Source organism: Poecilia mexicana, unplaced genomic scaffold, assembly GCF_051168715.1.
Source record: "Poecilia mexicana isolate PSO_F unplaced genomic scaffold, ASM5116871v1 scaffold_6, whole genome shotgun sequence".
NCBI lineage: Eukaryota > Metazoa > Chordata > Actinopteri > Cyprinodontiformes > Poeciliidae > Poecilia > Poecilia mexicana.
The window spans coordinates 25,394,881-25,411,085 of NW_028263375.1; the positions used below are offsets into that span (position 1 = coordinate 25,394,881).

At 41.8% G+C, this 16,205-nt stretch overlaps 1 protein-coding gene across 3 annotated transcripts in view; it reads left to right on the forward strand.

Moving 5' to 3' along the window:
• shisal1b (shisa like 1b) overlaps positions 1 to 16,205 on the forward strand; it is a 51,760-nt gene that overhangs the window by 22,379 nt on the left and 13,176 nt on the right. For 2 of the 3 annotated variants that reach the window (XM_014987450.2, XM_014987451.2), the window contains 3 exons: positions 3,724 to 3,937; positions 7,629 to 7,842; positions 12,273 to 14,566. In XM_014987450.2, the coding sequence (XP_014842936.1) occupies positions 3,871 to 3,937; positions 7,629 to 7,842; positions 12,273 to 12,582 (591 nt within the window). In that variant the 5' untranslated portion in view covers positions 3,724 to 3,870 and the 3' untranslated portion in view covers positions 12,583 to 14,566. Of the gene's footprint in view, positions 1 to 3,723; positions 3,938 to 7,628; positions 7,843 to 12,272; positions 14,567 to 16,205 lie in introns of those variants that run through there. The other variant, XM_014987453.2, reaches the window with a different exon arrangement.

Below are 16,205 nucleotides of genomic sequence, written 5' to 3' on the forward strand. Positions count from 1 at the left end.
TAACTTTTGTAAAAATATATTTGTTTAAACTCTCACCATGTCGTGACACTTTGGTATGAGACGGATGTTTTGTGAAAAAAACTCAGTCTCCTCCACGTCCATCAGCAGAAATGCAGCGCTCCCGGTCAAAAGCAACCAATCAGAGCCAGGAGGGAGGTCTTGGCATTGTCAATCATCCGCATGTATGTGCTGCTGAATGTGCTAATGGATGAGAAACAACTTACTGTTACAGGAAAACTGCTTGTCCGCCATCATCGGTGGCCATGCTGACTAGCCTTATCATTCATGGCAGGCTCTGGTGTGGGAAACCTGCAGCAGAGTAGCAAAGAGCAAGAGGTAGGGTGTGAGCAGCAGGTGCACAAGTGTGATTGACAGCTCAAAGGTACTCCTGATTTGTTGTTTCTGACAAAGCTGTGTATTTCTGCAGATGGCAATAAGAACTTGATTTGTTTACAGATTATCTGTCTCGTGTCATACTGTCATGTCATAGTGACAGTTTTAACAAATGTAAAAAAATAAAAAAAAATTTTTTTAAGTTGCATACTGCAACTGTTAGAACAAAACCCTGCTTTTTGGAGATCAGAAATTTGTTAAATACTGACTTACATCCATTTGCTTCCTTCTTCTTCTTTGATAGCATCTCAACAACGCTCCCTCTAGCTTGCTTTGCATCTTCTTTCAGTAACAGCATCCACACCACAGAGTATTGACCTGGGGCTCTTACATATGGACCAATATCGGATGGCAAACCAGTTTTTATCAAGCTCAAAACTGGTTCAAAACAGCTGATTCCTCCATGCATCTCTTGCCCAGCATTTGTAGATAATTGACATTTCCCCCAATTTACGGCAATTAATTGGATTTATAGCTGTCGAGTTGAGGGTACTTTTAAAGGATCTCAGAAGTACTTATGCTGTGAAGGTCTGCTGGACCCAACTAATGCAACTTTCCCCAAACAGCCTGCAGCCAGGAGGATTTCAGCTGTGGCAGCCAAGTTCTGCTGAAGTGTGAATAGTGTGAAAATTGCCATGAGCCTCTTCTGAACTCAAGTTGTTGGGGAAGAAAAAAAAAATCTATGCTTGCAGTGTGCTTTTCAAATAACTGAAAAAAAGATCATAGGTATTTTCTGTGTGTTTTCCAGTTGACTGTACAAATAAATAAATAAATAAATAAAATGACAACAAGAAAGTAAAAATAACGGACAAAATCTCCATTATTTCCACATGCTGTGTAAAAGTCTCTGCCTAAGCCAATAGTCTTTGCAGTCCTTGAACGACCTTGATTAATACTTCACATACTTTGGCTGGTACTTTTACTTGTTTTCAGTCCAGCACCTAAATATTTGTAAAAGAAATGCATGAGTTTCTTAAGCACCTTCAGTCTGATTTATGAAGCAGATTTATCAACATTAGAGATCTGCTCTGAGGCAGATGTGATCTGTGTTTTATTACACTGCCGAACATCTCATACCGTGCTCTTAAAAAGTATTGAAATATTTGCAGGTGATGAATCCGGCCAAAGTACTTATTGATTGCGCTGCTTATTGACTGTGTATTTTGGACAAAAATCGTTTGTTTTCCTCATCATTTCAATGTTCAGCGATCTGAGCATCACCGCACTTGAAAAGACGACTGCTGCTCCGTAAATAATGTAAAATGTTGACTTTGTTATAACTTTGTGAACAATGCTCTGTCTCTATATATGTAAAAAAAAAAAAAAAAAAAAAAAAACTTTCACATTTGATTGCTCCTTCTATCACCAAGATCTTTTAAGTCAAGATCTTCTTTATATCTTTGAAAGTAGTTCCCTCGTCTATAAAATATGCAGCAGAGTAACGGCATTCTTCTTTCTGCTATGGGAATAATAGCAGAAGTGTAAACGTGTGTGCTGTATTATTATCTGCTAGTCTCTTGTCTTTAAATATTTCACATGTACACACAGGGGACATTCCCTGATTAGATTTTTTCATTTTTTAAATGACACGAAATGGAACTGCAGTCTTTCCTCTCTGAACATTAAATTCAGACCATACCTTCAATAAAAATATTCACCAATTTCTCTCCAAATGGATATCCTGCACTCCGGGTTTGAACGGTGCAAGAAAAAAAAAAAAAAAAAAAAACATTAAAGGATGGTGATGCAACAATGAACTGAATATGGGCCTCGATTATTTTTATATATTCATTTTATTTTTTGCACTGGTGGCCTTCTGGTCTGATGTAAGTGGTTTCTTTTCTCCTGGCAGCCGCCATTCCCTTGTCAATAATTCAGTGGTCAACTTTTTTCTTCTTTTTTTTTTGCAACGCTCTCTCCTTGAGAGAGGGGTGCGGGGGAGAGAGGAGGGATTTCAAATTTCCCCCTATGTGAACTTGCAGCTGTAAAGCGGTGAAAAGTTTAGAGGTCACTTTTGAAGGCACACTTCGGCAAAACAGTGAAATTACTGTCGCATGAATATTTATAGGCGCAGCTCGGATCCGTTGTATTTGAGAGCGCGTTTAGTTTAAGGTCGCAAGTCGCTCACTCGTTCGTTGACTCGTAAATTAGCGTTAGCGAACTGAAGCTGCGTGCTTTCTTCTTGTGCTCTTGAAGCGACGCGTTTGCAATGGAGCAGGAAGGTGCGTGTCTCAGCAGGTTTGCACCGGCGTCTCGTTTATCTTACTTACCATCAGCGGACAGGGAGCTGAGACGAAGCTCCGAACGCTAACTGGGAAGGGAAGCGGTGGAACGAGGAGGGTGCATGACCTCCCACAATGCATCATTTATAAGCAACGTGCTCCCCAGCAGCTTCACGATCCAAACTCTGACGCCGTGCTGCAGGAGCGGATTCCCTGCAATTTATTAAATATTTGATACAAACATCACTTTTTTTTTCTCATTACACTGCACTTTTATTGCATTACTTGCACAATTTCCATGTTCAAACGAAGTCACGGAGTCGCATTAGCTTTGATTTATCTCTTCTCTCTCGGACATTAAAAAGAAAAAACAGATTAAAGTTTAATTTTAAGAGGTATTGCCGACGAAACCGCTCGTGATAAAAAATATATTTGACACCTAATCTTCCTTCCTGTTGTCAGTGTTTTTGCGGTCAGCGTTAAGTAGTTTTAAATGGAAATCTGCTGAAGAAATAAAAATTAGGACCCACTGAAGTGAATTCCTAATAGAGGTTTTAAACAAAAAACCTTTCTACATTTCATCAGTTTCAACGACGAGCACTAACATGTTTTATTTTGTGGGTCATTTACACATATTTTTAAAAGCAATACTGTGTGATCAGTTTTATGGTTCTGTTGAGTCTACTGTCCCTCCAGGTGGGGAGAGATGGGGTTGTTGATGCTCCCAAATAATACGTTGGAGGTAGGAGGAATGTGTCAAAATGACATCTGGATGGATGTCAGGATACAGATGATTCACTGCGGCAACCTGCTGAAATAATCCAGCTGTCACGTTGTCGTCTTTGTGTCTGTTCCCAGCTGATCGCTTGAAGTTGCCGATATTTATAAGTCGGACCGAGTGGCGAACACAGAAACCCGGTTTAGCCGCCGTCGAATTTCTTCGTTTCAATTAAGCCATTACTTTACGTGAGATTTTGGACACATTTAGGGAGCCGCCGTCGCCAGCGTTGCTCCCAGGCAAGTTGTCGGGCCGGTTTAGGTAGGACGTCCAGAAACCCGAATCAAATATCTTAATCTTTTCTCTCCCTGCTTGTCTTGTTCCCATCAGGAGTCCTGTCTCCCAGCAGCAGCAGCCATGTGAGAGGAGCTGTCAGCATGCAGAGGATGCCCACATCCAGCTAAAACAGAGCGGTCCTCCCCCTCCCCCATCCTCCCCAACCTGCTCCCATCCTCCTTCCCACATGAGGACAAGAAGATGACTATCACCAGCCGGCAGTCCTTTAATGTCCTGACGGTCATCTTCCTCCTGCTGTCCACTGCAGGTATGTGAAAGTCAGGATTATGTCCATCAGCGAGTCTGCCTTTCTGGCCCCCTTCAAAAGTTTGTCTCATTATAGAGGGGTCGGCAGACACCCGTGTGAGACCTTTGGGGGACGTTCATCCCTGTGCTCTAAAAGACAGACGTCGTTTCAGAAAGAAAAAAAAAAGAAGCCTGTAAGGTCGTGACATAAATGCAGAGAAGACAACAAAATGTGCAACGTTTTGTTGGAAAAAGCTGGGAGATGTTGATTTCTGAGGCTCAGAAGAGTCTATGTGAGGACAAATGCTGCGTTTAGAGCCAAAACGTTGTCGTATTTGATAGGAAAAGCCCAAAAAGGGGGCTACGTTTGTTGAAAAAAAAAAAGAACAACTGTAATCTACATTAAACTGATTTTAAAACATTCATCTGCCACTATTTCTGTTTTCAACAATATATAAAGTTGATAGATGTTTATACACCAAATAAAAAGACACAAACAGCTTTACTTTGTCTGAAGTGAAGCCAGACCAAACTTCATGTTTTGCATCAGTTTGAATTACCAAAATTATTTCCATTTGCTAAATGTCTCTTGATGAGAAAGAGAACATGTCAGAAATGTGTTTGTTCAGATCTCCAAAGTCAGAAGTTGACAGACATTTACTGAGTGTTTTTGCCAGTGTTGCCTTTAAATAGTTTGAACTTGCGTCGATTTTCAAAACTTCCTCCTGACAGAGCTGGTGGAGCCGAGTCAGGTCAGTAGGCCGCCTCGCCGACACAGACGCCTTTTCAGATCCTCCCACGAACTCTTTGTAGGGCTGAGATCAGGGCTTTGTGACGGCCACACCAAAACGTTGACTTAGTTGTCCACTTTACAACCACTTAGAGATCAATCTTCGCCCGAGTTTTAACCTCTATAGATTCTATAGATAACTGTCTGTAGATGTTGTGTCCATATTTCTACATACTGTAACGCAGACACATCCGCAGGCGTTTCTCCAATCAGCTCAGACAAGTCAGTTAACCTATCAGAAGCTTCCAAAGCCATGACATCATCATCTGTGCTTTTCCCTCCTTGATGATGACATGGCTTGACCTATCTTTGTACTTCTTGGCTGTAAAATTATTTTTTAAACGTTGCAACAAATCAGCGGTTCTTTTTTTCCAGATCTTCAGCTTTCCAAATAGGGGAGTTAGTCAGTGATAATGAGTGTGCAAGGATAATTTGAAGTCAAAAATGTATCCACGTGAAATTCAAAGTAATTAACTGGTGAACTCTGAACATTAATCGGTTTGTTTTAACTCAGGCAGCTAAATCTGCAGTCAGCCATGTTGCTTTTCAGCTTTCTCTTCTCTGTTTTCATAATTGAAAGACAAATTAAGCCATTATTTCACATTCTGAGAAATAAGAAGTTGCTTTATTCAATTTCCTCTTCTTTTAAATGAGAGTCAAATAAAATAGATCATTAACTTTAATGCCTCGGAACAAGAGAGGCAAGAAACTCGTGGATGTGAAAGCAGCGATAGATCAACAGGAATGCCGTGTGAACGCTTTCTGACGTTCAGAGGCTTTTTGTTCCGCTTGCAAAGAGCCGCGGTGGTTTTCAGCTTGTAAACAAACTGCGTCGGGGAGAGCCCAGCTGTTAATGGCGTCCTGAATCTCAGGAGGTGTTAATGAAATTAAGCAGGTGTGGGTGTGCGTCACAGTGGCGGTAGCTTCGTGGGGAGCAGCTGGTTTCGTCTCGGGCTTCCTCTCAGCCAGCTTCGCTGAATCAAAAGCTCAGCGTAATTTCCCATCACTTCAACGCGCCGTCCACCTTTTTCTTTTTCCTTTTTTTTTTTTTTGTTTTTGTTTCGCTTTGCTCCAGAGATCTGGTGTGATTTAACCTCGCCGCAGTCAAAGTCGAGCGTGGCCGAACCTCATTACCTTCTTAGAGGACGACTTTTCAAATACCGATCCGTCTCCGCCTGAGGTTACGGAAAGACTCGTGGACCTCCAAACTAAACCGCAGCAACAATTCGTTCATTACCAGCGCAGGCGGATTTCTAGGCTTTCCCGAGACAAAGACGAGTTACTTTACAGCCGAAGTGACACGAGAGCACGTCATGTCGACGGGCGTCCTTTTATTCACGCTTTGTCTGATGATTATGAGGCACAGAGAGAGAAAGAGAGAGCAACAAATCACATTAGCATATCCACAAACAAGTTGCAACAATACATACAAGACAACGTATTGTTGAACGCTCTCCAACCATACGTTATCTTGGAAAAATATGAATGACTATTTAGCTATTTTTTTCTAAGGAAGTTGTGGAGAAGATAAAATAGTCCAGGCTTCAGGAGTCTCTCTTCAAACCCAGCAAGTGGCCATTCAGTGTGACAGATCATGCAAAAAGAGGATTAATCTGGGAAAACTACAAAAAAAAAAAAAAAAAAAAAAAAGCAACAACAACCGTCACAATTACACACTATTTTGTGTTGGAATATCAGAGAATCCTGATTAGAAACGTTGATGTTTGTGGTCGTAACATGACGGAATGGGGCGTTGATGCTTTTGCAAGGTTACTTCCTTATTTCCCTGTCAGCCTTTAAAGCTACTTTACGGCCTGCGTTGTTCCGCGTCGACTCCTCTCTGCGCCTTCCTCCTGTTCAAACAAAGGTTCAAGATTATTAAAAAGAGATACACACGAAGGCAGCCTCAGCAGTTTTCTATATGAGTATGCACCAGTCTTACGGGTAAGAGAGCAAGTGCTTGAGCTCATTAAGTGTGTGAATAAATGTCCTCTGTGCGGTTTTTATACCGCCACGGCGCAGCACAGCTGTCTCACTGCGAGCTGCAATATGTTTTCCTGCACTTATTGGTAATAAAAATGAGACTATGCTAAGTAGCTATAGCGCTGATTAGTGAGGACAAAAGTGGAAGAATTGTGGCATGTTTTAATGTCACATTCTTTGTTCTTATGGAGTTGTTCTGCTGTCAGACGGAGCTCACGTGGAAATCCTTTCCCGAGATTTCAATGTCAACAAAAAGGTTATTTCCTGCCCGATTCGACTAGCAGAAGCTGCATTATTTCATTTCTCCCAGTAAACAGCAAGAACGCAGATATTTATCTCGCTCTGACGCTGAAGGAACTTGACAGCACAGTTATATATGAATGCAAATAAGCAAGAATTACCATGTGCTCAGTGTGGGTTTCTTTTACTTTATAATGATCCTCCTTTTCTAACCTTGTATCTTCAGATTCCACATAAAACAGAAGGAGTTTCTTTTTTGTCCTTCCGGCTTCGACCAGAACACAACCCAGGAATTTGTTGGTAATTATTTCAAATCACGTGAAACAATTACGCGCGCGAGGATTGTGTCTGGTTTTGCCAGGCGCTGTTCATATTTGGTTATTTTTGCAAGTTAAACCCCGCTCGCTTCGCGTTCCTCGCGCTATCAAGACACGGGAGTCTTTCTGTGTCCAGCAGCTTCCAAAGCAAACAGCCAAACAAAAAGAACAACATTAGGTATTCAGAGGTCTTCCTGTGCAGCAGCTGCAGGCTGTGAGACCTTTCCTTTAAGAGCAGTATTCCATCAATAAATCTAATAAGGGGGTTTCAGAGCCGGGAGATAAACACAATTTCTGCCTCAAAGGTCATGAGTTACATTTGCTCTTGAGTGGACGGATCTGAAAACAGCAACAATGACTTGTGTTCTCCTCCGACGCTGCAGCTCTCTCGGCTCATTACCGGGTGTGCGAACCCTACTTCGACCATAAAGGGCGGTACCACTTTGGATTCCACTGCCCGCGCCTCTCAGACAACAAGACCTACATGTTCTGCTGTCACCACAACAACACGGCCTTCAAGTACTGCTGCAACGACAGCGAGTTTCAGATGGTCATGCAGGTCAACCTCACCACCACCTCAGACGGTTACGCACACAAGTAAGTACGCATTAAAACTGCCTCGTTGCCTGTTTCCTTTTAAGGTTTTTTTTTTTTTTAAAGATTTGTAGGTTTAATCAGGGTGAAATATTACAATGAATATCTCTTGTCGTTTAAATCGTCCTCGACGCTCTGTGCAGAAGGAAGCATAAAGGGATCTTCCCATACTTTTGGTGGAAAAACTCTTTGGCACTTTTGAAAAGTCGCACAACTTTGAAAAAGAAAGGTTAAAAATAAACCCAACATGAGGGTCTTGGATCAAAGATGGACTGGGTTGATTTAATACCACAGGGTTGGATTATGGCTTTAGAGCAGCATACTGAGCAGAGCTGACCCGATATTGCATCAGGTCTTTAGAACAATGTAATTTGGATGCAGGTTTCCAAATATGCCCATCAGCGTGAACGGGATGTTTTTTTATTAAAATAAAGAAAATTATTTCTTTGTGAAATTCTTCAAGCGAGACTGTTTGTGTGTTGCAAATTCAAGAGCCCTAGTTTCATAACTTACTACCAAAACTAGGTGAGATTGGATATATGCAGATGTGATGCGACTCCGGCTCAAACAAAAGCCGAGAACTTATTACACTCTCGGGATTTTATTACAACTGTTAATCAAAATCATACTTTTTTCAGTCTACAACTATTTTGTAAGTTATTTCAAATTCCTGAATAAATTACATGTTTTCCTTAAAAAGATGTGAGAATACATTTAATGCATTTGGCAGCTTTGATTGCTTCTGCCTTGGGCCGGCTATAATATGGAGTTGAGTTTCCGGCTCTGAAATGTGTTAAAATGCCTAAGATGAACTTAGCTAGCGTTAGCTTCTGCTAGCTTCTCCTGTGCAAGATGCTAATAACATTCAGAGAACAAAGTCATTTTCTGTTGCGAACTAGAATCGCTATGACAACCCAGTGACATCTACATTGTTTCACCTTCTTACATTTCTCATTTCATCTTGTTAAAGAGATTTAGTGGCGTTTGATCAGGTCGTTGTACAACTCGTTAAAAATGAAGGACGACGAGGAGCTTTCTGGCTTCTAATAAAACAAACTGGGTCACCAGTGTTTGATTAAAACGACCCAAATTGCATCCAAACAACATCAACAGAGCATTTTGGCTAAAAACAAAATATATATCCAGGATGTTTTTTTTGTTTGTTTTCTTTTTAGTAAATATGTGTCACGGTCACGTCTCGGGGAAAATACGTGACCGAGAAATGAAACACTGTTAGGCTATAAATGGATAAATCATGTAGTGACATCATTCATTCATTTACTTATTCATTCTCCTCGCCTGTTTTATCTTGTTCATGGTCACAGGAGGGGGGTTTGGCTCGTCCCAGCTGTTGCTAAACATGGCACACACACACACACACGCACACACACACACACACACACAAAACAGTACATCAGCCAATAAAACACCAAGTACCCTCGCTTTTTCCTTCATTTTTCACCAAACTACATAGCATTGCAAATGGTTTGATTATTGATATGAAGTGCATGTAGGAAGGAACCAAACCATGGACATAAACTGGAGGTATAAACAAGAGCTGTTAATTAAAGCGATCAATAGGAAAAAGGTGGTGGTCGTGATTCTTCAGCGACTCTCCGCCTGCAGCCACGTTGGAAACAAAAGGTCTCTTTTTTTAAACGGCAATTCTTGCAAGAGGACCGACTTTCTCTTCGCCGTCCCGCTCGTTGGCACGGTTCACCTTTTGCTGAAGAGGTTCGTCGACATGGAGCCGCAGCTTACAGAGAGGCATTCAGAAGCATGAAAGTGAAGAGCAGATGCTGAAAGCACCTGCCCACGACCCTGCTGCTCCGATGCCCTCTGTTATGTTATTTTTTTTTCTGTCTAGTTTCTATCAAAATACAGTTGCTGGATGGAAAGGATTGATAGTTAGGTCCGTACTGGGGATCCGTGGTACGATGTACCTGCAGGACGGGTTTTTTCGCTTGCAGGCTGAGGTGATTTCTGCCGCGTGAAGGACAGGAAAACGGTGGCTCTCGTTCTGCGGGAGCTCTCAGTGGGAGGGTTAGGTGGCAAAACCACAGCTTTTTGTACTAATGCCCTCCCAGCATGCAGTGGGTTCACGCTGCCCCTCTTCTCTCCCCCAGCAGGCCATGGTATTTCAGTTTTAGCATTGGGAAGCCCAGTGAGCAATTCTTTCATCTTGGCTCAAAAGGTGATGGGCCTGCGGGTTTGATATTTACCATTGGCAAAGCTAAAATAAAAAAAAAAGAAGTGGCCACAACTCTGCTCTGTCCTCACACCACATGGTGGAAATGTTATTACAGGTTGGAGGTTTAGCGCTGCAGGTGTTAAAACACCAAAGGGCATTTGACCTTTGAAGGAGTCGTCAGGGTAAAAACAGGAGCTGAAAGGAAACGCAACAAAATATTTACGCCTCTTCGACTTTATTAACTTTGAAAGTGGTTACGAATACAACTTTCGAAGTATTATGTTTTGCTCCGACACAATATAGTGAAGTTGAAACAGTGGGGGGGAAAAAAAAAAAAAAACTTAATAGTGTGGCATACACATCAGTAGAGATGGACGTTTTTACCCATCCGTCTTTGCAAAAGAGAGCAAATTTAGTCAGACTGGACAGTGAGTGTCTGTGAACATTTTTCAAGCATCGCGTCAACTGGATATCAGTGCGGACTTTGAATAGGCCGCACTGGCTTTAGCAGAAGCTAAAGCCTTCTGCTTTAGCTTCGGTTGTGCGTTTGGAGATGTCTTCCTGCTGGAATGCGAACCTCTGCCTTGAACTCAGGCTTTTTTTTTTTTTTACAGTCTCTACCTCCTAGGATGAGCCATTCATCTCTGAGCTAAAGAAAAGCATCCCAACATCTCAATTCCCATTTCACCTGGTCAGAGCTTGTTCTTTACTGTGTCCTTAAATGGATTAAGGTCATACGACGTAAGCTGCTGCAGTTACGGCTTCTAATGACTGTATTCCAACAATGTGTGTGGTTTTTTTTGTTTTGTTTTTTGACTCATAAAGATCATAGTGATGGCATGCACAACCAGTTTTCTTGTCAACAGATTCTCTCACCTGAGCTCTGGATATTTGCAGCTCCTCTAGACTGCTGCAAGGCAAACTGGTGGAGTCACATTAAAATGAATGCTGGGAAAAAAAAAAAAAAAAAAAACAGGCAGGGAAAGTGGAGCTGTTGATAGCTGATGAATTGCATCATCTACCCTTAGAGGGATTTAAGTTCACGTATCTAATAACGAGTCGACAATTTCCTCCTAGCAACGAGCGCAATTTCTTCCTGAACACATATAGCACCGTGCTGTAAACATTTCCCCTCGACGCGTCTCACAAGATTTAATAAGTGTTTGTTTCTAAATCAGAAGTGGGGACCATGCAGGTGAGGTGAGCAATGCATTGTTGCAGATCTGAGAGCAGAGGCAGCAGTCATCTTCCCTAATGCACCTCCGGGGCAGCTCAGCACATCCATTTGAAGCGTTTTCTCCAGATTAATATCTATAGAGCTCTGAGGTTTCACAACGTAATAGGATTCACTCGATTTGCCAAATCCAGAAGCGTTTTCACATCACGGTTTATCACGCCGTTAATCAGCGCGGTTACTGTAATTGGAGAGCGAGGCAAATAAAATTTGCTTCCCTCCAAATAAATCTGTTTTCAAGTAATATTGAGTGTCAGCTCCTCGTCTGAGTCAGAGTAGGTTTTTTTTCCTAAGTTTTCTTCTTCTTTCTCTTCATCCATTTGTTGGATATTCCCCCAACTAAATGCCCTCTGTCCCAACGCAAGGAGAAATGTCACACTCAGAGATAATTTAATATCCCCCATTTGCTCAAAGGCCTAGTCTCCCACTTCTCGGGGAAGCTTTTTTTATTATTTTATTTTTTTTAATTTTTTTTTGCTCGTTTACCTTGTTAGACTTTATGGACGCTGGTAGACTAAAGTAGTTCAAATGTGACCCACATAAATCCAGCCGGATCATGCAACGCATGGAGAAAAAAAATTGTAAGAGGTGAAGAGATGTTTATTTATTTTATTTTATTTTTTTTGTCGAAGCCAGAATGAGGGGGGATTAAAAAGTCTCTTGTGCTAATTAAATTCTTTCTCCAATTTGTGCAGCTGATTTTAAGAAACTGCAAAGGGAACAGATGGAGGTTTATATTTATTTATCTAACTGTTTTTTGTTTTTGTTTTTTTCACCAAGGGAGAATTGGATGAACATCTTGGTCCTGCCAAGTGAATAGCGAACGTTCACACCTGGCAGCACCACCGTAGCCTTCGGGATTTGGGAGCTTGGCTTTTAGAATATCAAAATGGAAGCTCTCAGCGTGTAAAGACTGTTAATCATCATCTTTTCCCAGATAAAGCCGTGCTGTTGCTCCCCCTCTCTCTCTCTCTCTCTCTCTCTCTCTTTCTCTCTCTCTCCTGGCAGTAATTACACAGCCCTGGTCGGCGTGTGGATCTACGGCTTCTTCGTCATGGTGCTGCTGGCCCTGGACTTCCTCTACTACTCAGCCATAAACTACGAGTTGTGCCGGATCTACCTGGAGAAGTGGGGTCTGGGCGGCCGCTGGCTGAAGAAGGCCCGGAGCCAGTGGCACCGGTCCATGCCCGAGGAGAGCGAGGCCCAGGCCCAAGCCCAGCCCATGGTGCCCAGCAGCCACTACCAACCCAGACACAGCCTCAGAGGAGAGAGCCACAGCCCCACGCTCCTGCCCTACAACACGTCCACCGCATGGTGAGTCTCTCGACACGGCACATGCCATGCAAAGGAGCAGGTAGTTCAATGTAGTGCTAGTGAGATGCACTGATTACATTTTAGTTGGTTTACAAGTTGTGCAGATTTTTAAAAATATCTGTTTGGGTGTTTGCCCTCTTTTGGATTCTGGTGATTTTTTTTCTTTCTTCAGATCATCAAACAAATTCAAATTTCGCACAATGGTTACCTAAAATGTTTTCAAAGGTTTGCTTTATGTCTTAGAGTTAAAAAAAAAAAAAAAGCTCTCCCAACCAACCAGCGTTTGTTTTTTTTAAGAGTATTTTAGATGACTGTGGAGGAGTTTTGGTCCACTCTTCTTTGTACAACTGTTTTAATTTAGCTGCACCACATCATGAATAGTGATAAATGAATTAATTAATAGTTTAAGGTCATGCCACAGTATGTGAATCAGATTCGACTTCAGGTTTTGACTAGTCCACTTCAGAATCTTTTACCAAGATTCTGAAAAAGCTTTTATTCCCAACCTCATCATCCTGCTTGCATAACCCATCTGACCTTGAGTTTAAAATCGCAAACTGATGTCAAGTTGTACAAGTTTGATAATCAAGACTTTTTTGTTTGAGGCAGATTTTTGGGCTCAAAATGTTTTACAACTTGTTTTGTAACCCTTTCCATATTAACAGATGTTAATGTCTATTTCTTGTGCTCTTGAATGAGTTTAGGTCTGGTCATAATCTGTCGCCTTTTAATACCTCTTAACATATTTGTTAGACGGGTTTGTATTATTTTTATTTTTTTATTGGTCTGGCTTTAAATAGGCTACTGAAAGTGAACTCGACCGTCCCTAAGAAATGTGGCACATCCCTTATTTAAGAATGATTAAACAAGGGGGTATTTATTTTTTTATTTATTTCCCCATAACTTCATATTTTAGTTGTATGGGACACTTAAGGAGCGTTTCCGTGGTGATCGGCGATTGATTATTAATGCTGGGAACAGAGGCAACGTTACAGCGTGTGTGTGAGAGGAGTCGCTGTGTTTGGAGTTAACTGGGATTTTATGGCGCGTTGTCACCATGACTGCATAGGTCACATGTTAAACTGCCTGTAGCATCTTATAATTTAGCTCAATTAGTCCTAAAAACTGTAAGAATTCATATTATGCAGGGTTTTTTCAAAGAACCGGTAATGGCTGTGGATAGGAGGGATATGCTGTAGCGATCAGTGTTGCAGTGAGCATGAAGAAGCCTCTGACTGAAGAACAGCCTGATGAAGAGGATGCTCTAGTGCCACAAATGCTGTCACTGTTATCTAATACATCACGCAGACTTGGTAAACAGCAGACAGATGATCAATCGAACAATGGCTATCAGTTATTTTTATTTTTTATTTTGCCTAAACATTGTCAAATAGGCTCTTCTAGTCAGGAGCAAAAAATACCTAAATGAAACCATAACAAAATTATTAATCAAGAGCGCCATGAAACGCTTCTGTAACTTCTGGCTACTGAGAAAATAATTAGGGCTTTAAAATCTTTCCAACACGTCGCCTGCTACTGGGATTTTCTTTTTTTCTCTCCTAGCTTTTACCCCCTCCAAAAAAAAATAAAAAAAACATTACAGTGCAGTAGTTTGTCAGAGCTGAACATCTTCATGTTGCTTGGCCTTTTTACCTTCGCAAGGCATCTGGTTAATGTCACCACGCAGTTCACAGCCACAAGATGCTCACCAGTGGGAGCTTTAGAGCGAAGCACGCTCATGTTTTATCCAATAAAACAAGCTATGCCGCCCTTCCGTAATAAACATAATAAAATATAGATGCTATCCTTGGATATTCCTTCTGAGGCCACGGTGTCTCGTTAACAGCAGGCTGGACGCAGCGGAGGTTACGTAACGGATAAAATATATGATTTACATGATTTCTGGAAAAAAAAAAAGAAAACAATCGATGCACACGGGTTTGCTAATATATGGTTAATATTTGCTGCACGCAGACAGAAAAAATAAATATCCACAGGTGTATTACGTAAACCTCTATGGAGTACAGCACAATGTGATTTGTTCTGCTCTGATAAGCATATTTCCAACATGGATACCGTTGCCATTTGGAAGAGAACGGAGAATGAAGCAGATGCTTGGATACCAGTGAGGTGACTGGCTTCAGAAATGTTGTTTATCCCTGTTTTCAAAAGAACATTTATATATATATATTTTCTTTTGTTTGTTTTCCTTGTAGTCTGTGCTTTATTATTTCAAAAGCAACAAGGCGGGGAGGCCACGGGTCTAGCAGCGTAAATAACTGTTTTCAGAATACGTCCTGAGAAGTCAACAGGGGCTCCAGCATCCAGCTCAACATTTAGTTGAGTTCCTTTTAAAGAGCAAACATGGAGATAAGCAGACGGCTTACAGGCAACAGCAGATAAAAATCTTCCAGGAACACAGATTCCCATCCTTCTGTCCTAATAAATGTCTTCCTGCAGAGCGTTTAGCCTCCATGTCTGTGAGTGCCTGTTAGTTTGAGTTCATCCAGCGCCAGTTTTTAGGAAAAAGGTCTGAAAAAAACTCCTTTAAGCTAAATGAAAGTATTCTGGGTCACATAAAAACCGCTTTTTTTTTTCAGTGGTGTTTTCTCTGGAAAACACCATCCTTCATCCTTTTTGTGTTTATTTTTATTGCATCTGAGAGCAGTCAGGAAGACTCAAGGTGCGTCAGCCCCAGAAGTGAGAGGAGTTGAGACGAAACGAGATGATTTACGACACCTGGAGTGAACAACGGAGGGCTGGTGTGGGGGGGGAAGGGGTGGGGGGATCTTCTCCTCCTCTCTTGCCAGACACTGTTCAAACTTTGATGATAAAGCTCGCAGAATAGAGGGAACGCGGCCCGAACAAACATCCGCTTTTGCAAGGGGCGATTTTTCATCCAGGTCTCCGTCTCGGACGCGGCGCGCCCATATCTCTCTGACCGCGGTTCGGTCTCTTCCTCGAGGTAGACGGCGTCTCTTGGGCCATGATAATTTAATGTTGGCGACGGTTTGACAAATGACTCGGAGAAGCGGTGTGGACTGCGTTGGACCCAGAGACGGGAGGAGTGGGGATCTGGAGACCGCTCTGCCAGTGGAAACGTGGTTAACTTAGACTCAACAGATCCACAGAGCCTCCTCATTAGACACGAAGTCTGTTTGGGATGATGGGACTCATCAATCCTAGGCTGGCTTAGGCTCCTCTCTACTGCCTGTGTGCCGGCTTTTGGGTGGATTGTGTGAAAGTATTGAAATACAACAGATTAAAGGGGGACCTAATGTTGTTAACCATGTCACCTTGTAAAAGTATTTACACCCTCAGCTGTCACGTTCAGCAATTTTAGCACGGTTTAATTAGCACACATCTGCAATTGCAAAGTAGAGTGTAATTATAAAATGTTAGGAAAATGATCAAAATGTTTGGCAAATTGAATCTGAATAGTGTGGTGTGTAATTGTATTTAGCTCTCAGAGTCAATTTGTGGAACTGTGCTTTATTATAAGTGCAGCTGCAGAGATGTTGGTGCGTCTCTGCCGGTGTTCTGTCAGATCAGCATACGTTGTCAGATAGTCGTACGCTTACCTCGGACATGTATACATTGTCATTACCATATGATTTTATTTAATCA